General features: G+C 45.0%; 1 protein-coding gene across 2 annotated transcripts in view; it reads left to right on the forward strand.

Annotated features, from left to right (window-relative positions):
• Positions 1-4373: 4373 nt before the first annotated feature.
• LOC311124898 (myosin phosphatase Rho-interacting protein-like) overlaps positions 4374-24732 on the forward strand; it is a 58446-nt gene continuing 38087 nt past the window's right edge. For both annotated transcript variants that reach the window (XM_084198995.1, XM_084198996.1), the window contains exons 1-3: positions 4374-5337; positions 14712-14789; positions 15340-15405. In XM_084198995.1, coding sequence (XP_084055121.1) covers positions 5215-5337; positions 14712-14789; positions 15340-15405 — 267 coding nt within the window. In that variant the 5' untranslated portion in view covers positions 4374-5214. The remainder of the gene's footprint in view (positions 5338-14711; positions 14790-15339; positions 15406-24732) is intronic.

Below are 24732 nucleotides of genomic sequence, written 5' to 3' on the forward strand. Positions count from 1 at the left end.
AGGGCCTACTTCCAAACCCACCCCAAACCCCAGGGCCTACTTCCAAACCCACCCCAAACCCCAGGGCCTACTTCCAAACCCACCCCAAACCCCAAGGCCTACTTCCAAACCCACCCCAAACCCCAAGGCCTACTTCCAAACCCACCCCAAACCCCAAGGCCTACTTCCAAACCCACCCCAAACCCCAGGGCCAACTTCCAAACCCACCCCAAACCCCAAGGCTCTAGATCTACAAGGATTGGATAGGAGCATGCATATGCCCAAGACACCACTTAACCACCTAGAGAGCAAACACTTCTATTTACCCCTACACTCTTAGAAAAAAAGGTGCTATCTAGAACCAAAAAGGGGTTCTTCGGCTGTCCTCATAGGAGAACCCTTGGAAGAACCCCTTTTGGTTCCAGGTAGAAGCCTTTTGGGTTCCAGGTAGAACCCTTTCCACAGAGGGTTCTACATGGAACCAAAAAGTGTTCTACCTGGAACCAAAAAGTTTTTTTCTATGGGGACAACCGCAGAACCCTTTTGGAACCCCTTTTTCTAAGAGTGTACTTTACTCCTCACACTGACAATATCACTAAAGTATAGCCAGACCAGTAGCCCCAATCATGTACAGTAGTTGATCTATGTATATCCCTGTCTTTCCCCTGTGCATGTAAGCCTCCAGGGTTTTGCAGGGTGAGTTAGGTAGCATCGATGACACACTGGCCATGTAAAGAGTGTCTGAGGACAACAGCTAAATATACTCTGGGCCGGACCAAGTTGCCTGTCACCACTAAATGCCTTGCACTGTGTCACCTCCAGGATAGTCACTAAATGCCTCCAGGATAGTCACTAAATGCCTCCAGGAAATTCACTAAATGCCTCCAGGATAGTCACTAAACGCCTCCAGGATAGTCACTAAATGCCTCCAGGATATTCACTAAATGCCTCCAGAATAGTCACTAAATGCATCCAGGAAATTCACTAAATGCCCCCCAGGATAGTCACTAAATGCCTCCAGGATAGTCACTAAATGCCTCCAGGATAGTCACTAAATGCCTCCAGGATAGTCACTAAATGCCTACAGGAAATTCACTAACTACCTCCAGGATAGTCACTAAATGCCTCCAGGATAGTCACTAAATGCCTCCAGGATAGTCACTAAATGCCACCAGGATCATCAATAAATGCCCACCAGGATTGTCACTAAATGCCTCCAGGATTGTCACTAACTACCTCCAGGATAGTCACTAAATGCCTCCAGGATAGTCACTAAATGCCTCCAAGAAATTCACTAAATGCCCCCGAGGATAGTCACTAAATGCCTCCAGGATAGTCACTAGATGCCTCCAGGATAGTCTCTAAATGCCTCCAAGATAGTCACTAAATGCCTCCAGGATATTCACTAAATGCCTCCAGGATAGTCACTAAATGCCTCCAGGATAGTCACTAAATGCCTCCAGGATAGTCACTAAATGCATCCAGGAAATTTACTAAATGCCCCCCTGGATAGTCACTAAATGCCTCCAGGATAGTCACTAAATGCCTCCAGGATAGTCACTAAATGCCTCCAGGATAGTCACTAAATGCCTCCAGGATAGTCTCTAAATGCCTCCGGGATAGTCACTAAATGCCTCCAGGATAGTCACTAAATGCCTCCAGGATAGTCACTAAATGCCTCCAGGATAGTCACTAAATGCATCCAGGAAATTTACTAAATGCCCCCCTGGATAGTCACTAAATGCCTCCAGGATAGTCACTAAATGCCTCCAGGATAGTCACTAAATGCCTCCAGGATAGTCACTAAATGCCTCCAGGATAGTCTCTAAATGCCTCCAGGATAGTCCCTGAATACCCCCAGGGAGGAAATGGGGACATAAACACATGACCTTACCTGCCCTATACAATAACAAATATAATTTATCGTGACACCAATTCTCATAAACAAAAGGGATATTTGTGCTCTGTATGCAGGGACCACAGCACTGGTAGGTTGACACAAGGCCTAGGGATCTGTCTGGGTTATCGCCTGGTTAACACATAGGCTATACGGCTACAGCACTCACACACGCACACACACCTGTAATCTGGGTTATTCTCGGATCACTTACAGCTTGCGTAAGGAGCTAATCCTCTGTTGTTTTCCAGGTTCAGTTAGGTAACAGGCCTAAGCCTCTATCCCTCTGTCAGTTCAAATGTATTAACTCTGTCTAACAATACGCTTATTGTTAGCATCAGAACTATTCAGACGCTTACTTGTCACTGATTAAGGATTAGGTTACCAATCAGCTTTTAAAGTAGCAAAGCTGTGAGAAAGGGTGTTGAGGTGTGACGTACTAATTACATTTTTGTCATTTAGCAGACGCTCTTATCCAGAGCGACTTACAGGAGCAATTAGGGTTAAGTGCCTTGCTCAAGGGCACAGACAGATTTTTCCCGGGGATTAGAACCAGCGACCTTTCGATTACCGCCACAACGCTCTTAACCACTAAGCCACCTGCCGCCCCAATTACTGAAACTGAACTGCAACTGTGTGATGACTCGCACTCCATCTACACCGCATCAACAAAATAACTGAACATCACTGTGAACAGATTCTACAGATGAATGCTTTTTCACACTTTGTTGATTGTTACTTTTATTAGTAGGCATATGTAGTGCCCAAAATCTATTTCAGAGGTCCACTATGGGCATGCAGACTATGTTGATAACAAGTAGGTTACCTCTGTAGGCAGATGTTATCACTGACATCTGAGGCCTGACTTATGTGGTGGAAAAACCACTATTGAAGGCAGTCCGATCTCAATATACTAAAGCTTTTATTTGCGCATGCATGGGAAAACCATTTCGATTCGCTCTCATTTTATAAAGACCGAGGATGGTTGGGGTGTTTCACATGGCCTTCTGCTTATCACCACAGGTAGTAGGACAAACTTGTGATACTAGACAGTAGGAATATTACAATGGTACGTGATAAGATCTGTGATTTTCAGTGATGTGTCAGAAAACATGATAGAAACTCTATGGATTGAAAGCATGTTTGCGTAAATGGGATGTTCTACTGTATGTTTGGCAATAGGAAAGCTGAGCTATAATCACAGAAGACACTTTGATGCCCATCAGTTAATAGACTTGAGGATGTAGACAGACAGCACGAAATATGACAACATTGTGTCACAGTTTTAAAATGCTTTAGAATGCTAACTTGAAGCAGTTTAAGTTGAAATGGTGGTGGAATAGCGGAGGCAGTGATCCTGTTGTCTTTGTGCTGACTTTCTCTGTGGTTCTAAATCAGTAGTTGTTTAGTAAACTGTTGAAAACATGAACCTGCTTGACCACACCGCAGGTTTGTTACATGCAATATTTGCTTTGTGGACTTCACCGAACAGATGTTGCTCTCTGGTTTTGTGATGAAACAATTTATTCTGCCATTGTGTGAATGTTGTCTTTTTGTTGTCACAGCCTTATTGTATATCACGGTGGCGTATGAGCGAATGGGTTATGAAAAATGTATGCACTCACTAACTGTAAGTCGCTCTGGATAAGAGCGTCTGCTGAATGACTAAAATGTACAAATGTAAAATGTTATAGAGCAAACAAAGCAATTATCACAATGTAGGTTGTAATATGTCTTTTTTACTGTCTTGGCTTGGCTTCCTCAGTGATTTTACCCATGCACCGCTACTGGTTTGTCCTTGGTACTTATTCCATTAGCTACTGATCCTGGGTTGGCTTTAGGATGAAATAACAGAAGAGAAATCTGATTCTAGATCCGTTTTCAGAGGCACAAATGGTAATTGGAGCGCTCCCTGTGTCCAATGATTTATATAAACTAGATGACTAGCAGTGGGTGCTGTTTTGAAGCCACCACTCCTCCATTTTACTACTCCCCCACCGTTGTAATAATAATAATAATAATAATAATAATAATAATAATATGCCATTTAGCAGACGCTTTTATCCAAACAACGATTTTAGAAGCAATAGAAAAGCATTTATGAATGTCTACTTTCGTTTTTGCCACGTTTATTCTATTACAGATACTTTATTGCATAATGCTCTTAAAGTATATTATGTGAGGTAAACATTTAGAAATACATTTTCCTTAAAGGGTCATTTTTTTAGATTACTAATGTTACTGTCCCCACCACAACAACAAAAATACTTAAATACATGCACTTTCGTCCTTTAAACATTTAATTGAAATACTGTAAAATTCCCTTAATTCCTATGGAGGACTGCGTCTCTGGGGAGTACCAATATGGCCGACTGGAACTTCAAAGCCTATCATTGGCCAACACATAGCTAAAACTAATTCTAGTGTTTATATATTATTGATACTGCCCTATCCCTAGCAAGATGGCGTTGTAGAGCAACTATCGCGAGATGTCATTAAAAATTCCAGCAAATCTGTGAGCTCGCCACCTCCCTCCATTGGGAAAGATCTCTCCCGAAAAAAGGAAGAAAATAAACCCGGGGGCGCAGCTAGCAATGAAAACAAAACCGGAAAACTAGTTTATGCTTCAATGATTCTGCAAGAAGCGCTTCGTCGGAGTACAATGTGTCCGCGGGGAGTGAATTATGCAGAAGATTTGTATTCTGGATTTTTTTTTACCCTAGCTAAATAGCTAGCTAGGCGAGAGGATTTCAATAGCTAGCTTGCTAGCCAGCGAATAAACAGTGGTGGTAAACTTCGCAAAGAGCAACTGCTACGATTGTAGCCAGCTACCTCCACTTTTGTGATTTTTCTTCAAATGGGTGTAGGTTACCACCCGATGGAAGCTTTTGCATTGGAGCTACGAGGCTGTTAACACTGTGCAATTTCTATTTTTGCGGTTCGCACAATAACATTAGCTAGTTAGCTAGCTAACTATTGATTACAACAAAACTACCTTGTTACTCACTTGCTCGTTTGGCTTTGTGGATACAGGCCATGGACTGAATAACGCACCCGAATGGTGTCTAACTAGCTTGATGGCTAGCACTATTATTATTTTGGATAATATAAATTGGGTACAACTAAACAACACAAGACCTTGAATATGGATTGTGTGTGTAAAACTCAAGACCACTAGTTAGCTAGTTATTTGGATCATCATGCATTGGATTGCTGGGCCCATGTACCAAATTGGATGAAAGAAACGTAGCTAAAGAAAACAACGGTATATACACTGTTGGTATATACACTTTTTTTTTTTTACATTTGCAATTTACGGTGAACGGAGGCAAAATACAATGTCTACGGCGAAAGAGAACTCATGCAGGAAATTCCAGGCGAACATTTTTAATAAAAGTAAATGTCAGAATTGCTTCAAACCTCGGGAGTTGCATCTCTTGACCGATCAAGATCTGAATCAGGTAATTCGTTGTTGTTGTTGTGATGATGTTGCCACATTGTAGCATAGGTGTTCGTTAACGTCCACGAACTCCTTGTTAATCTAGCTACAATGTAACCATTTGGGCGTATCAAGGTTGCTGTTGCGGTCAAGTTGTGTAACAATCGAATTAGCCGGTTAGTTAGTCAAACTTCCAATGGATCTTCGCATAGTATTGTAGGTTCTAATAACATTCTAACGCATTTTTAAATTGTGACACAATGTTGGCATATTTCATGCTGTCTACTATGCCATCTTTAAAATGAAATCACATTTTATTGGTCACATACACGTATTTAGCGGGTGTAGCGAAATGCTTGTGTTCCTCAAGTCTATTAATCAGCGTTCCTATTGCCAATAGTGTGTGTGAGTGTGAGTGAGACATTCAGGCTGTATCCTCATTCAGTAACTAATGGTGTTGACCCTGCTTCAGCCTGACTATAAACTAAGGTGTGGTTCTGAACCAGTGTTTCTCACCATTTTTTAAAAATGTTAATTTCACCTTTATTTAACCAGGTAAGCCAGTTGAGAACAAGTTCTCATTTACAACTGCGACCTGGCCAAGATAAAGCAAAGCAGTGCGATTAAAAACAACAACACAGAGTTACATATGGGGTAAAAGAAAACATAAAGTCAAAAATACAACAGAAAATAGAAAATATATATACAGTGTGTGCAAATGTAGCAAGTTATGGAGGTAAGGCAATAAATAGGCTATAGTGCAAAATAAGTACAATTAGTATTCATCAACCACTGGTTCAAAATGAGGAATAAGCTGTGGTAATATTTATTTTATTTTATTTACCCTTTATTTAACCAGGTAAGCCAGTTGAGAACAAGTTCTCATTTACAACTGCGACCTGGCCAAGATAAAGCAAGGTGGAAAGCTACAGATTAACATTAGATTTGAATAGATAGATGAACCAGGTTTTTTGACCAGCTTCTGGTTAGGAATAACAGTTCTAACTGGCAAATAACACCACCCACCCAAAAGGAGGAATCAGCTGACCCATCATGGATCCTGGCCCAATATTTGGGAGACATTACCCTGAAAGATCCCCTTGTCCCATAGGTCTGTCACTGGCATGCATGGTCACCAGCTGACTCAAGGGACTGTTTGTCATACAGATAACTGCCTGCAAACGATAAGGTTTTGCCCTCCTGAACATGACCCTGGCCGTGGGTTCTTTGCAGCTGAGCTGACTCAAGATTAGGGGTGTAATGGTTCACCAAAGCCACGTTTTGGTACTTACTGCGGTTTCGGGGTCACAGTTCAGTTTCGGTAAACAGCGGGAAAATGAAATGCCAAAAGTTACTGCAGTTGAATTTTTGTTTATTTAATAAAATCCAAAGTGTTGTTATTCCTGACTCCAAATATGATCATCGGTCATATAATGCCTGATGAGAGCACCATCAGGAATAACAACACTTTGGGTTTTCTTAAATGAAAACACACGATTACTCATCAACAATGAATCATACGCGGAGGATTTCTGTATTTTGAAAGTTACATATCTTGAAAACTTGATTGCTGACAAGTGCAACACAGGGTTCATTGGCCAATTCATTGACAACTTTTGCTTTCTTTTGCTTTCTTACATAGAGCGGTTACTACTTGTTTGCTGAAATGGGTGCGAGACGTCAAAGTTTGTGATGTGGTTCGAGCACTGGATAAGAGCGTCTGCTAAATGATGTAAATGTACTGAAAAACCCCTATTCTTCTCAACCACTGAGAATGGATGCATATCCATGGCTATAAGCATACCTTGTAATGTTATTTGGCCCGGTCAGAATCTGCTGCGAAGGGGTGCTTTAATGCAGAGGGGAGAATTTTTTTTTTTTTGTTGCGTTTCCGTCTCGCTCCGGTGGTAGGAATACTGGGGTGATGTCAGCGTAAATGTGTCAACGTATTTGAGGTGTTGGCAGTTGCACAGGCTATTGAGCAGTGGCAACACACTCTCTATGTCCATCGCCATTGTAATCTACTGGGAAGCCAAAATGTTCCCAAACTAGAGATTTAAACGATGATGAGAATCCTCCTGGTTTATGGACCCCACCACTCGCCACCGTCCAGAACTAGTTCCTGGCTGCGCCTCACTAAAGGACAGTTTGAAATGTGCCAGTTAAGATTTGAATTTAGATTACAACGTCTGCATAGGCTCTAGTTGTTTTAACAGAATTTTCAGCTCAGATTTACTCGAGGCATACAATGCAGCCTTATAGGCGTGTTGTCTTTTAAATGTTGTTTTTATGTATTCATCCGGTTCACAGTGCGGACCGAACAGAGGTACCGAATGGTTTGATATGAATACGTGTACCGTTACACCCCATCTCAAGATGTTGGTGCACAAAACTATGAAGGTCTAGACGTAACTTAAGTATACACATAAACAAAGTCCTCACGTGCATGTACTCAAGTCCACGTTATAAACAAGTCTTTGGTTGAATGACACGTTTCCAGTAAAAAAAAAAAGCTTCCCTCTCCTCGTCTCTCCTTTCCTTCACCCCCCCCCCCGGTTTCCTTCAGCCAGTGAAATAATGAGTGAGACGATCTCTCTCCGAGATCGTTAACTAGTCTCTGTTGTATCCTGTAATTGATCCCATGCGATGACGTCCAGATGGGCCGTTGAACGTGGCTTAAGAACAGCAACATCAGCAAGCATCCTCGCCTCCACAGAGACTGTGTGTGTTTCTCTGCATGTGCGAGTGAGAAAGTGTGTTTCTCTGCATGTGCGAGTGAGAAAGTGTGTTTCTCTGCATGTGCGAGTGAGAAAGTGTGTTTCTCTGCATGTGTGAGTGAGAAAGTGTGTTGTCTGCATGTGTGAGTGAGAAAGTGTGTTTCGCTGCATGTGTGAGTGAGAAAGTGTGTTTCTCTGCATGTGTGAGTGAGAAAGTGTGTTTCTCTGCATGTGCGAGTGAGAAAGTGTGTGTGTGACGGCCTGCTTGTGATTGCTGCGGGGTTAACCCCTTCAGACCCGGACTGCTGAGTCAGGACTAGAATCTTAAAGCGATTACATCACTTTCTTAATCTCCGTGAGACCCAACCCTGCTCTCTCGGTTAGTGCTATCCGGATCCTTGGGAGGTCTATACCTTAACCCCTAACCCTTACCTAACCCTAACACTTACCAAACCATTTTAAATGTCCACTTCAATGGGGTGACATCAGAGTTGGGAAGTCCCAAGGATCCTGTTTAGACTTTTCCCTGCTCTCGCCCAGTGGAACCAGAGATGCTTCTGTTCGCTGCTCTCTCCATATAGGGCTAGACATGAGTTGGTCTCCTACCAGGGAATCTTTACCTGACAATGTAAACAACCTTGTACGCTAGCTAGACCTAATTTCATAAAATAAAACAATACTTTATAAAATAAACACATTTCTAGCCCAAATCCATTCTAAGGAACTATCCATGGCATTGACCGCCATTTTCGACAAGACAACGTAAACATGATTGAAAACTAGCCTATCCGCTCTCTCGTATTCTGTAATGACTTCTTTTGGGATGAGTGGACCAAATGAAAAGAACAGGAAGTGGGAGGGTAGAAATCAGAAGTGGAACATGGAGGATGGTTCCACTTCCATCCACTGGGCCTCTAGTAAGTAGATTACTAGAGGTCAGGGTGCTTCAGTGGTGTCTTAATGAAGTTAAAACACTATGAATGGCTCCAAGAGAGGCTCTCCTTAATCTTAACTGAATTTGAGCCCTAAATTTTAAAAGCAAGTTATTCTCAATCTAGACATGAAGGAAAAGGGAGTTGCTTAGCTCAAACTTTCACTCTTTACAAGTCATTTGATCAAACCTCCCTCGTGATTGCAGCATTGACGAAAAAGAAAAAAATCCTAGCCCACATGGATACGTTATCTGAAGGAAAAGGAACAGAATGTGGAGGAACCGTATCCAATATAAACAATGTCCTTCGTTATACACCGCACAAATGGGAGGAAGATGGAACTGTGGGAGGAGAGGGAGCGTCGGAGCAGATTCCTTTTGCAGTTAGTTTAGTCTGAAAAAATGACTTATTTCCCTAGTGTAGACTGAGGCCTAAATGCCTGTAAACTCATGTGGTGTGTGCCAGAGAGAGCAGTTTGTACGTTCTGTTGGGAGAGGAGATAGTTTTAAAGGTTGTTTTTCTGGATCTAGGCTATCGCTGAGCTACACTGCTCTGTAGTTCCTGGGGCATCAGAGAGAGGGAGAACACACTCAGGATAGATGGTGGGAGGAGGGAGAGAGAAGACTGGGAGATGGTGGGGGGCAGGGAGGAGGGGGAGAGAAGATGGTGGGAGGGAGGGAGGGAGGGAGGGAGAGAAGACTGGGAGATGGTGGGAGGCAGGGAGGAGGGAGAGAGAAGACTGGAAGATGGTGGGAGGAAGGGAGGAGGGAGAGAAGACTGGGAGATGGTGGGAGGAGGGAGAGAAGACTGGGAGATGGTGGGGGGCAGGGAGGAGGGAGAGAAGACTGGGAGATGGTGGGAGGGAGGGAGAGAAGACTGGGAGATGGGAGGAGGGAGAGAGAAGACTGGAAGATGGTGGGAGGAAGGGAGGAGGGAGAGAAGACTGGGAGATGGGAGGAGGGAGAGAAGACTGGGAGATGGTGGGAGGAGGGAGAGAAGACTGGGAGATGGTGGGAGGCAGGGAGGCGGGAGAGAGAAGACTGGGAGATGGTGGGAGGCAGGGAGGCGGGAGAGAGAAGACTGGGAGATGGTGGGGGGCAGGGAGGAGGGAGAGAGAAGACTGGGAGATGGTGGGAGGCGGGAGAGAGAAGACTGGGAGATGGTGGGAGGCAGGGAGGAGGGAGAGAAGACTGGGAGATGGTGGGGGGCAGGGAGGAGGGAGAGAGAAGACTGGGAGATGGTGGGGGGCGGGAGAGAGAAGACTGGGAGATGGTGGGGCTTTTCCTAAAAGCCGGAAATTAGTTACCTCAGGTTCGTTCAGCCGTTCCTATGGGTGAAAGGAAGGGGGAAAGAATGGGATTTTGGGATAAACGTCTGAGGTTATGAGAATATCAGTCAGTTAACATGACCTTTATGAATTATGAAGCATCAATGTACTCGTTTTGATTTACGTAAATGCTTTAAAATTCACAAAGTGATGTTAGCTGATGACTATTATCTCATAGAACAAAACGTGTAAGAAGTCAGGGAAAGGGGATACCTAGTCAGTTGCACAACTGAATGCATTCAACTGAAATGTCTTCTGCATTTAACCCAACCCCTCTGAATCGGAGAGGTGCGGGGGTCTGCCTTAGTCGACGTCCACGTCATCGGCACCCTGAGATCTCCTAAGCCTGTGTTTTACTGCAGATCTTATTTTCTGCGTTTTTATCCAAAAACCCTACAAAAAAACCATTCATTGGGCCTCCCAAGTGGCGCAGAGGTCTAAGGCACTGCATCACAGTGCTAGAGGCGTCACTACAGATCCGGGTTCATTCCCGGGCTGTGCCACAATTGGCCCAGCATCGTCCGGGTTAAGGGAGGCTTTGGCCAGGACGGCTTTACTTGGCTCATCGCGCTCTAGTGACTCCTTGTGGCGGGCCCGGGTGCCTGCGGGCTGACCCCGGTCGCCATGTGTTTCCTCCGACACATTGGTGCGGCTGGCTTCCGGGTTAAGCTGGCAGGTGTTAAGGAGTGTGGTTAGGCGGGTCATGTTTCGGAGGACGCATGACTTGACCTTCGAGCCCGTTGAGGAGTTGCAGCGATGAGACAAGATCGAAAAGGGGGGTAAAATGCCCCCCAAAAAACATTAATTTCCCCATAGGCTTTGGCCAACGAGCAATGGCGAAGTTAGTGCCTAGGAAAAGACTCCATTACTATTGCTCTCTATTGGGATTGAGCCTTAACCTCACTGCCAGTGGTAGGGCTTGCCTTGGGGGAGGATAGGAGGGCCGTGGGGGAGAGCTGAGAGGGGACGGCGAGGTAACGGGAGGACCACTGTAGAGGAAGTGAGGCCTGTGTGTGGAGGCGGAGTGCAAGGGTGTGTCACTCCTCTCCAGGCCTCCTGGCTCCTCAGGCCCGCCAACATCACTACGTGCCACAGCTGCTCGCTCGCTTCTACCTCTCCTTTTGACTCTCTCATTCTCTCCTGTCAGTCTCTTTCTCGCTCGCTCTGTTTCACTCTGCCGCTGTCTCTCGCACAAGTTATGCTTTAAAACACCACTTACCTGTGTGATATGGGCTCATTTATTGATAACATTACCCTTATAGCCATAATAATTTATTATATATATTTGGAAATGTTTCGTGCATACCCCACTCCCCATGAGGCACTCGAAGAGTGGGGTCACGTCCTGGGATCAGCCATTATTGACGGCGACCCTGGAGCAATTAGGGTTAAGTGCCTTGCTCAAGGGCACAACGATTCCCCCCTCCACCTAGTCAGCTCGGGATTCGAACCAGCGACCTTTCGGTTACTGGCCCAACGCTCTTAACCGCTAGGCTATCTGCCGCCCCATATAGGATCTGAGGACAGGAAACATCCATTTTGGATCGTCTGTGGTGTATGCTAATCATCAGTCAAATCCTCCGTCAAAATGCCAGACTCTTACTTATTAGATGTCTAAGGACGAAGTCGTGACACGTTTACCTCAATCACCTTTAAAAGGAACCACTTCATCTTTCTGTCTCTATTATTCAGGCAGTTCTTTGCAAGCTGAAACAAGGCACATATGGATTTATGACAGACATGCAGGGACACGGGCTAGCTAGCGACACGGTGAATATCCCCGCAGACTAATAATCGTACACTTCTCTACTGCAGGTGAGACGCTAGCCTGGAATTTAAGGGGTAGAAAAGAGCCAAACAGGCCTGGCAGACAGCAGACAGCTGCTGCTTGGTAATGTTTAACAGTAAAAATCAGAGACAGACAGAGTTTTAATAGAGTGCAAAGAGCACCCATTTTAAACGTCTCTCCCCCTCGCCCTGTCGGAACTCTGCTCCATGTTTATACGTTTCCACATCTTTTGAACTTCTCCTCCGTGTTTTCATTGGAAATGAAGTTTTTTTTGGCTCAAACAGCTTCCATGAGGTGAATGTTGATTGATAGGCGGGAGCTGTTGTCATTCCCACAGAAAGCTTCATTCTAGGGGCCTCCCGAGTGGCGCAGTGGTCGAAGGCCACTAGAGGTCCTGGTTCGAGTCCAGGCTCTGTCGCAGCCGGCCGAGACCGAGAGACCCCATGGGGCGGCGCACAATTGGCCCAGCGTCGTCCAGGTTAGGGCAGGGATGTTCTTGTCCCATCGCGCACTAGCGATTCCTGTGGCGGGCCGGGCGCAGTGCACGGTGTCACGGTCGCCAGGTGTTTCCTCCGACACATTGGTGCGGCTGGCTTCCGGGTTAAGCGGGCATTGTGTCAAGAAGCAGTGCGGTTGGGTTGTGTTTCGGAGGACGCATGGGAGTTGCAGCGATGGGACAAGACTGTAACTACCAATTGATACCACGAAAAAGGGGTACAAAAATATAATATATATATATATATATATTTGTGGAGTGGTTGAAAAACGAGTTTGAATGACTCCAACCTAAGTGTATGTAAACTTCCAACTTCAACTGTATACATACACTTAGGTTGCAGTCATTAAAACTCGTTTTTCAACCACTCCACAAATTTCTTGTTAACAAACTATAGTTTTGGCAAGTCGGTTAGGACATCTACTTTGTGCATGACACAAGTAATTTTTCCAACAATTGTTTACAGACACATTATTTAACTTTTAATTCACTGTATCACAATTCCATACACTAAGTTTACTGTGCCTTTTAAACAGCTTGGAAAATTCCAGAAAATGATGTCATGGCTTTAGAAGCTTCTGATAGGCTAACTGACATAATTTGTGTCAATTGGAGGTGTACCTGTGGATGTATTTCAAGGCCTACCTTCAAACTCAGTGCCTCTTTGCTTGATATCATGGAGAAATCAGCCAAGACCTCAGAAAAAATATTTTTGACCTCCACAAGTCTGGTTCATCCTTCGGAGCAATTTCCAAATGCCTGAAGGTACCACGTTCAACTGTACAAACAATTGTACGCAAGTATAAACACCATGGGACCACGCAGCCGTCATACCGCTCAGGAAGGAGATGCTTTCTCTCCTAGAGATGAACGTACTTTGGTGCGAAAAGTGCAAAGCAATCCCAGAACAACAGCAAAGGACCCTGTGAAGATGCTGGAGGAAACAGGTTCAAAAGTATCTATATCCACAGTAAAACGAGTCCTATATCGACATAACCTGAAAGGCCGCTCAGCAAGGAAGAAGCCACTGCTCCAAAACCACCATAAAAAAGCCAGACTACGGTTTGCAACTGCACATGGGGACAAAGATCATACTTTTTGGAGAAATGTCCTCTGGTCTGATGAAACAAAAATAGAACTGTTTGGCCATAATGACCATCGTTATGTTTCGAGGAAAAAGGGGGAAGGCTTGCAAGCCTTAGAACACCATCCCAACCGTGAAGCACGGGGGTGGCAGCATCATGCTGTGGGGGTGCTTTGCTGCAGGAGGGACTGGTGCACTTCACAAAATAGATGGCATCATGAGGAAGGACAATTATGTGGATATATTGAAGCAACATCTCAAGACATCAGTCAGGAAGTTAAAGCTTGGTCGCAAATGGGTCTTCCAAATGACCCCATGCATACTTCCAAAATTGTGGAAAAATGGCTTAAGGACAACAAAGTCAAGGTATTGGAGTGGCCATCACAAAGCCTTGACCTCAATCCTATAGAAAAAGCATGTGTGGGCAGACAAGGAGGCCTACAAACCTGACTCAGTTACACCAGCTCTGTCAGGAGAAATGGGCCAAAATTCACCCAACTTATTGTGGGCAGCTTGTGGAAGGCTACCCAAAACGTTTGACCCAAGTTAAACAATTTAAAGCCAATGCTACCAAATACTAATTGAGTGTATGTAAACTTCTGACCCACTGGGAATGTGATGAAAGAAATAAAAGCTGAAATAAATCATTCTCTCTACTATTATTCTGACATTTCACATTCTTAAATATAGTGGTGATCCTAACTGACCGAAGACAGGGAATGTTTACTAGGATTAAATGTCAGGAATTGTGAAAAACTGAGTTTAAATGTATTTGGCTAAGGTGTATGTAAACTTCCGACTTCAACTGTACATATATACAGCAAAAATAAGAAAGCTTAATTCTAGACTCATCTAAGCAATTTGAAGGAAAGGCATCAAATGTTGCTGATTACGCTGACAGGCTTGCTAACTGGTGTGGTTTTAAAATGGCCTCGCCTTGAGGGTCTCTCTCTGTCTACTCATTCACCCCGACTTTCTCTCTCACTGCCTTCCCCCCCCCTCCCCCACCATTTTAATGATTGTCTAAATTGCTCTTTCCTCTGTTTTACAGGCCAAACCTATTTATGGCGGATGGCTGTGCTTGGCCCCCGAGGGAACAGACTTTGGCAATCCCATGCAGAGATCCCGGGTAAGAGCACCCATGAGGCGCGCGTGTGTGTGCGCTCACATGGAATGGGGGGGATGGGTTAGAATGTACGTTCGCTGTTCCATAGCACTAGTCACATGATAAACATTTAGACGAACACCATTCCCCAGGCAGCAGAACCCCACGGTGAGAGAGGGGATGAGGGAACCTGGACCATCAGGAGGTTTTCATCCATTTCAAATCCATTTGGGGAAGTAAGCTGGATCTTCTTTGGGGCGGTAATGGAAGAGTTTGAAACAATACAGACCTATGATCTTATAGTCAGAGAAAAGGACTCTTAAGCCTGCGTAGGTAGTGCTTGGATACAGTGGACGTAGTCCTAAGGGTCCGTTGCAGGGTCGTCACGTTAGTTATTGCATCTTTTTAAGTTTCTCTTAGCTGAATGTTCACTACACACTAGTAGTCCTGTGGTATGTATCAGCCCAATAACAATGCTTCTTTCTCTCCCTGCAGACGTACAGTATTAGTTTATAGGCCGTTTCTAAACTGTCTTCAGATTAAGATCTAACGACGTTCCTCTTTCTCCCGACAGAAATGGCAGCGGAGGTTCTTTGTGCTGTATGAACATGGCTGCCTGCGTTTCGCCCTGGACGAATCGGTAAGGATCTGTCGCGTCAGCCATGCTACTTCTGCTTCCTACCTAACAGCTTAACAGCGCTCCTTAACCTGGTCACAGACGCAGCTATATCACTAGCTGTCCTGCCTTCTGGGTTCATGCAGAGCCAAGGTGACAGGGAAGAGTAGTGTTTCATGTGGTCCCTGTATGTTGGAAAGTTGAAGGACATGACTGTGTAGTGTTGGTGTAATCAGTGGTACCTGCCTGGAAAATAGATGACTGGGTAGCCTTCTTATCTCTTCCATTTAGCCTAGCTCTGGCCCACCCTACCGCAGAGTAGACCTCTCACTGAAGAACCATACAAATGTCTATGGAGGAAGTAGGGCTGACCACATTTAGTCCACTGGTCGATTGTTTGGTCGATAGGCTGTTGGTCGACCGAGATTATTTTATTCTAGCAGCGGCAAATATATTTTAACAAATTACCTGTCTGATTCCCGCCTGTCTGAGTGGACTAATCCAGACACCTGTCTGATTCCCGCCTGTCTGAGTGGACTAATCCAGACACCTGTCTGAGTGGACTAATCCAGACACCTGTCTGATTCCCGCCTGTCTGAGTGGACTAATCCAGACACCTGTCTGATTTCAGGCCTGTCTGAGTGGACTAATCCAGACACCTGTCTGATTTCAGGCCTGTCTGAGTGGACTAATCCAGACACCTGTCTGATTCAGGCCTGTCTGAGTGGACTACTCCAGACACCTGTCTGATTCAGGCCTGTCTGAGTGGACTAATCCAGACACCTGTCTGATTTCAGGCCTGTCTGAGTGGACTAATCCAGACACCTGTCTGATTCAGGTCTGTCTGAGTGGACTAATCCAGACACCTGTCTGATTCAGGTCTGTCTGAGTGGACTAATCCAGACACCTGTCTGATTCAGGCCTGTCTGAGTGGACTAATCCAGACACCTGTCTGATTTCAGGCCTGTCTGAGTGGACTAATCCAGACACCTGTCTGATTCAGGCCTGTCTGAGTGGACTACTCCAGACACCTGTCTGATTCAGGCCTGTCTGAGTGGACTACTCCAGACACCTGTCTAATTCAGGCCTGTCTGAGTGGACTATCCAGACACCTGTCTAATTCAGGCCTGTCTGAGTGGACTAATCCAGACACCTGTCTGATTTCAGGCCTGTCTGAGTGGACTAATCCAGACACCTGTCTGATTCAGGCCTGTCTGAGTGGACTAATCCAGACACCTGTCTGATTCAGGTCTGTCTGAGTGGACTAATCCAGACACCTGTCTGATTCAGGCCTGTCTGAGTGGACTAATCCAGACACCTGTCTGATTTCAGGCCTGTCTGAGTGGACTAATCCAGACACCTGTCTGATTCAGGCCTGTCTGAGTGGACTACTCCAGACACCTGTCTGATTCAGGCCTGTCTGAGTGGACTACTCCAGACACCTGTCTAATTCAGGCCTGTCTGAGTGGACTATCCAGACACCTGTCTAATTCAGGCCTGTCTGAGTGGACTAATCCAGACACCTGTCTGATTCAGGCCTGTCTGAGTGGACTAATCCAGACACCTGTCTGATTCAGGCCTGTCTGAGTGGACTAATCCAGACACCTGTCTGATTCAGGTCTGTCTGAGTGGACTAATCCAGACACCTGTCTGATTCAGGCCTGTCTGAGTGGACTAATCCAGACACCTGTCTGATTCAGGCCTGTCTGAGTGGACTAATCCAGACACCTGTCTGATTTCAGGCCTGTCTGAGTGGACTAATCCAGACACCTGTCTGATTCAGGACCGTCTGAGTGGACTAATCCAGACACCTGTCTGATTTCAGGCCTGTCTGAGTGGACTAATCCAGACACCTGTCTGATTTAGGTCTGTCTGAGTGGACTAATCCAGACACCTGTCTGATTTCAGGCCTGTCTGAGTGGACTAATCCAGACACCCGTCTGATTCAGGCCTGTCTGAGTGGACTAATCCAGACACCTGTCTAATTCAGGCCTGTCTGAGTGGACTAATCCAGACACCTGTCTAATTCAGGCCTGTCTGAGTGGACTAATCCAGACACCTGTCTAATTCAGGCCTGTCTGAGTGGACTAATCCAGACACCTGTCTGATTTCAGGCCTGTCTGAGTGGACTAATCCAGACACCTGTCTGATTCAGGTCTGTCTGAGTGGACTAATCCAGACACCTGTCTGATTTCAGGCCTGTCTGAGTGGACTAATCCAGACACCTGTCTAATTCAGGCCTGTCTGAGTGGACTAATCCAGACACCTGTCTGATTCAGGTCTGTCTGAGTGGACTAATCCAGACACCTGTCTGATTTCAGGCCTGTCTGAGTGGACTACTCCAGACACCTGTCTAATTCAGGCCCGTCTGAGTGGACTAATCCAGACACCTGTCTGATTTCAGGCCTGTCTGAGTGGACTAATCCAGACACCTGTCTAATTCAGGCCTGTCTGAGTGGACTAATCCAGACACCTGTCTGATTCAGGCCTGTCTGAGTGGACTAATCCAGACACCTGTCTGATTCAGGCCTGTCTGAGTGGACTAATCCAGACACCTGTCTGATTCAGGTCTGTCTGAGTGGACTAATCCAGACACCTGTCTGATTCAGGCCTGTCTGAGTGGACTAATCCAGACACCTGTCTGATTCAGGCCTGTCAGAGTGGACTAATCCAGACACCTGTCTGATTCAGGTCTGTCTGAGTGGACTAGTCCATTGCGGAAGCCGCGGGGGTGGTACACCAGCATCACCAGTAGTACATTTACCATTAATTACCATAATGTCTAATCTACAATGTTTGTTTGGTTACGCTCATTCCTGTTAATGCATTCAATATATTATTATTCCAGTCTTACCGTTGTCATTGTAGGAGTGGACATGTTGTTTGCAGAGTACACAACCTAGGCTACACAAAAAAAGGTTTTGGTTTATTTCATTCACGAGTTGTACATTTAGTCATTGTCTTTTGTTTCGAGCGCTTCTGTCAGTCTTGAGTAGGTACGCACCTAATTATGCATATAGAAGTAGGCCTGGGCTACCTGGCCTATAAATGTGCCCATTTGGGGATCTGATACTATTCCTGATTGTCTTAACTCACCATCACTGTGGAGCTTCTCAAAGCAATTTTTTGATTCGCCTCAAACAGCAAGTAAACAAAGTCTGTTTTTACATCCATTGAGAATGACAATAGTTCCTCAACGTAATCTATTTGAAAAAATCTTTCCAGCTCTCTCCCTTTTGATAACCGACTCAGCATGAAAGAGGAAAAATACGTCATGCTCTGATCCGGTGGAAACGTCATAGTATAGGCCTACCTGATTACTTCTTATCCCTTGGCGCAAAATAGTCTACAGCTGTGTCTGTCCGGAGTTCACTGGCACAGGAAACGCTGAGGGCCCAGAATATTTTATACAATGTTGCTAGTTTGCTTGAATAAGCTTAGTGCCTGACTAGGTTAATATAATAGTTGATACAATGTTTCAAGTTCCTTGCAGACAGGCCATGCATAGCCAATGTGATTTATAGGATATTTATTTTTTATCAGGATATTTTCTACCTGCAGGCTGCAATGTTTTTATTTGTTGGCTTTATGGAGGCTATTTTTACATAGTTGGCAATAGAAGTTACTTTAGAATTTGTATCATTTTCATTTAGATATCATTTTGATTAACCACATGACATTGATTTTGAGATATGAAGACTTTATTATAAATGAAATGAAAACTGTTCCACGAAAATGTGCATATGAAAATCATAACTGGCGCGCAGATCAGTAGAAATGGTACGATAACTTGGCACTCTAAATGGAAAGGGTTGGTAGCCTATCACCGGCAACTTCAGGAGCAGCGGGAGGAGAAGGGTCGGGAACAGGTTTTCTTCTTCTGGTTACTCTGTATTGATCTCTGGCTCCCTCTTTAGTAATTTGTGTGTCTTAAATGTTTAATGGCAGTGCTTAAAGCATCAGACAAGCTCAGTAGCCTACATATAGTTGCTTTTATTCAAACATAGGCTCTTTCTATGTATGAAAAAATACATATTTTAAAATGTCGACCAATCGATTGGTCGAAAGAACAGATGACTCTCGGGCTACTAAGATTATTTTTTTGTCGGGGTCATCCCTGGGAGAAGGAGAGGAACAGAGGAGAGGGAGAGGAGGGAGAGAGAAGTGTATGAAGCAGAGGAACAGAGGTAGAATAATACAGATTGTGAAAGAAAGAAACAGAGGAACGTAGACTAGAGAGATTCCCTTACAGCTTAGAACGTCTCCTCTTTGTGTGTGTGCGTCACTGGGGAATGTGACACGGGTGACCAACCCCACTGGCCGATCAGGCTGGAGATCAGGCTGGAGATTAGGCTGCTTGTGTGAGAGGCCTTTACACACTGCTGCTTCAGTCGCTGGCCTATAGTAACCCACTTGGATCAAACCCTCAGTTCTCTGCAATCCAAAATGATGAAGAGAGGATGCTGGTTTTGACTGCTGAGATGTGGGCCTGGGCACTGGGTTAATGCTGGTTATGACTGCTGAGATGTGGGCCTGGGCACTGTGTTAATGCTGGTTATGACTGCTGAGATGTGGGCCTGGGCACTGGGTTAATGCTGGTTATGACTGCTGAGATGTGGGCCAGGGCACTGTGTTAATGCTGGTTATGACTGCTGAGATGTGGGCCTGGGCACTGGGTTAATGCTGGTTATGACTGCTGAGATGTGGGCCTGGGGCACTGGGTTAATGCTGGTTATGACTGCTGAGATGTGGGCCTGGGCACTGTGTTAATGCTGGTTATGACTGCTGAGATGTGGGCCAGGGCACTGTGTTAATGCTGGTTATGACTGCTGAGATGTGGGCCTGGGCACTGGGTTAATGCTGGTTATGACTGCTGAGATGTGGGCCAGGGCACGGTGTTAATGCTGGTTATGACTGCTGAGATGTGGGCCTGGGCACTGGGTTAATGCTGGTTATGACTGCTGAGATGTGGGCCTGGGCACTGGGTTAATGCTGGTTATGACTGCTGAGATGTGGGCCTGGGCACTGGGTTAATGCTGGTTATGACTGCTGAGATGTGGGCCTGGCCACTGTGTTAATGCTGGTTTTGACTGCTGAGATGTGGGCCTGGGCACTGGGTTAATGCTGGTTATGACTGCTGAGATGTGGGCCTGGGCACTGTGTTTTTGTGTAGGTGGTTGCTTTGTGGAGATGAGATGTTTGAAATCATAATAATTATCTTCTTGTTATCATGGATTCCGCACGCGATGACAAAGGGAGGAAACATCACAGTTTCTGTGTGTGTGTGTGTGTGTGTGTGTGTGTGTGTGTGTGTGTGTGTGTGTGCGCGCACCGACTATTCTTGCGTGCGTCCATTTTTCCAGTGTGAATTTTGTGTGACTGACACCTGTTCGTTGGGTTGCAGCAGGGTTTTCCTCTCATTGTTACCCTGGTTAGGCTAGTCTGACGCGGTGGGCCTCATTGTCCTCCTGCCTTTTCATCTTCAGCTCAGGGAACACTCCGGAACGGCACCGGGAAACTGGGTCAGGAAAATGGCCGCTTTGTTGCCGTCACTGTGCGCCCCCCCCCAGCCCTCTAGAATAGGAACGTTCCTAAAATGTAGCTGATACAACATTTTGGGAGTTCAGCGTTGAGCTCAGCGCACGTCAGGAGAAGATGGAAATGGATACGTTTTGTTTTCTTATTCATCATCAACATACATCCTCAGCCCTGATCGGACCCCAACCCCATGAGCTATATAGGCCACCTGTATATCATAGAGAGCTATATAGGCCACCTGTATATCGTAGAGAGCTATATAGGCCACCTGTATATAGTAGAGAGCTATATAGGCCACCTGTATATAGTAGAGAGCTATATAGGCCACCTGTATATAGTAGAGAGCTATATAGGCCACCTGTATATCGTAGAGAGCTATATAGGCCACCTGTATATCGTAGAGAGCTATATAGGCCACCTGTATATCGTAGAGAGCTATATAGGCCACCTGTATATCGTAGAGAGCTATATAGGCCACCTGTATATCGTAGAGAGCTATATAGGCCACCTGTATATCGTAGAGAGCTATATAGGCCACCTGTATATCGTAGAGAGCTATATAGGCCACCTGTATATTGTAGAGAGAAAATTTCCCCTTTCTTGACATATGCCTACATAATACAGATACCAGTATAGTCTATATCCTGGCCCTATACAACATGGCACTAATATCTCTATAGTCTATATCCTGGCCCTATACAACATAGCACTAATATCTCTATAGTCTATATCCTGGCCCTATACAACATAGCATTAATATCTCTATAGTCTATATCCTGGCCCTATGCAACATAGCACTAATATCTCTATAGTCTATATCCTGGCCCTGTACAACATGGCACTAATATCTCTATAGTCTATATCCTGGCCCTATACAACATAGCACTAATATCTCTATAGTCTATATCCTGGCCCTATACAACATAGCATTAATATCTCTATAGTCTATATCCTGGCCCTATGCAACATAGCACTAATATCTCTATAGTCTATATCCTGGCCCTGTACAACATGGCACTAATATCTCTATAGTCTATATCCTGGCCCTATACAACATAGCACTAATAACTCTATAGTCTATATCCTGGCCCTGTACAACATGGCACTAATATCTCTATAGTCTATCTTCATCTTGTCTTCTATTGCTCTGAAGAGCTTTCTGAGGAGCGTTTCTCTCCATATCTCACTGTACAGGACTCCCCTCGCTTTCCCAGTGATAAAGATGCCATTGTTCTCTGATCATTCTAACACTCTCCTCTTGTATCGACAGAAGATGTTCTTGATTAGCCGGCCACCTGACAATGCTAAAGATGGTTTCGCTTAGCGCCAGAGAATGACCACGCTTAACAGATGTGTTGTTGATATTAGCTAGCTGGGATGTGCCAGAGAGAATACGAACCTCAGCCCTGATTCTCCTCTGCTCTGACAGACTAGTCTACTACTTTACCCCCATAAAAGACCCAATATGGACTGCTGTATCCCTTCTCCTCCAAAAGTGGTGGTTACTGTTAGTCATTCCTGTGCTCTTGGCCAGCTGAAGAGGCCAGAGTTAGGTAACCCAGCCCAACCCACGGGGGTAGAAGGGCTGGGCCGACGCCACGACGGGATTAGTGGAAACATCAACAATGACTAGAGCAGCACTTGATGAATCCTGGTAAATATAAAGCTATCTCACGGGTAGATGGATTTCAAACATTGATCTTAATGATCTCCCCATGTCATGATTCATTGAGCAGGTTGTTTGTTGCCATGGAACCATGACGTGCGTCATGACGTGAGTGGGAGGTAGATTGGAAGGCCACATTTCCCCACAAGATGTTGTTTTGCGTGTGACACATAATATACGCGAAATAGTTTAGGGGAATGTTATAAAAAAATAAGGGCTTTCAGGGAAGAATTAAGGGAAGGTTTCGCTGAAGATGTTTAGTGTGTTCTTGGATCTGGACTATTTCAGCCCACGAGGAGACGGACTGACCAGGAGATGCTCAGAGGTCTAGGCTCTACACAGCGTTCCTCTGATATGCCCATATTTGGTGAAGTGCAGCGGACTCCAAGTAACTAACGGGGCTAGAGAGAGAGAGAGAGAGAGAGAGAGAGCGAGCATTAGACCCCAAAACCACACGGAAACGCCAGATATGCCCCAGACCAAAACATTCCACACACGCAGCCTGCCACTGCAAGCACCCAGATCTAATGTAGGCTAATGTAATGTTACTACATCGGATTGGGATTGGGCGTTGAGAAGGTGAGAGACAGATGGTGAGAGAATGAGAAGAGACGAGAGACGGAGACTGTAGCAGTGTTTCTCCAACCCTGAGATGTTGAAGCACACCAGTCCCTGTGATGTTGACTGACACCAGTCACTGAGATGTTGACTGACGCCAGTCACTGAGATGTTGCTGCAGGCCATTCCCTTGGATATTTATTTGTATTTTAGTTAACCTTTATTTAACTAGGCAAGTCAGTTAAGAACAAATTCTTATTTACAATGACGGCCTACCAAGAGGCAAAAGGCCTCCTGCGGGGGCTAAACAAATAAAGTAGGACAAAACACACATCACGACAAGAGAGACGCCTCAACACTACATAAAGAGACACCTCAACACTACATAAAGAGAGACACCACAACACTACATAAAGAGACACCACAACACTACATAAAGAGACACCACAACACTACATAAAGAGACACCACAACACTACATAAAGAGACACCACAACACTACATAAAGAGAGACACCTCAACACTACATAAAGAGACACCACAACACTACATAAAGAGACACCACAACACTACATAAAGAGAGACACCTCAACACTACATAAAGAGACACCACAACACTACATAAAGAGACACCACAACACTACATAAAGAGAGACACCTCAACACTACATAAAGAGACACCACAACACTACATAAAGAGAGACACCTCAACACTACATAAAGAGAGACACCTCAACACTACATAGAGACACCACAACACTACATAAAGAGAGACGCCTCAACACTACATAAAGAGAGACACCTCAACACTACATAGAGACACCACAACACTACATAAAGAGAGACGCCTCAACACTACATAAAGAGAGACACCACAACACTACATAAAGAGAGACACCTCAACACTACATAAAGAGAGACACCACAACACTACATAAAGAGAGACGCCACAACACTACATAAAGAGAGACGCCACAACACTACATAAAGAGAGACACCACAACACTACATAAAGAGAGACGCCACAACACTACATAAAGAGAGACACCACAACACTACATAAAGAGACACCTCAACACTACATAAAGAGAGACACCTCAACACTACATAAAGAGAGACACCTCAACACTACATAAAGAGAGACACCACAACACTACATATAGAGAGACACCTCAACACTACATATAGAGAGACACCACAACACCACATAAAGAGAGACACCACAACACTACATAAAGAGAGACGCCACAACACTACATAAAGAGAGACACCTCAACACTACATAAAGAGAGACACCTCAACACTACATAAAGAGAGACACCTCAACACTACATAGACACCACAACACTACATAAAGAGAGACACCACAACACTACATAAAGAGAGACACCACAACACCACATAAAGAGAGACACCTCAACACTACATAAAGAGAGACACCTCAACACTACATAGACGCCACAACACTACATAAAGAGAGACGCCACAACACTACATAAAGAGAGACACCACAACACCACATAAAGAGAGACACCACAACACTACATAAAGAGAGACGCCACAACACTACATAAAGAGAGACACCTCAA

This window comes from Coregonus lavaretus, assembly GCF_964263955.1.
Source record: "Coregonus lavaretus genome assembly, contig: HAP1_SCAFFOLD_271, whole genome shotgun sequence".
Classification (NCBI taxonomy): domain Eukaryota; kingdom Metazoa; phylum Chordata; class Actinopteri; order Salmoniformes; family Salmonidae; genus Coregonus; species Coregonus lavaretus.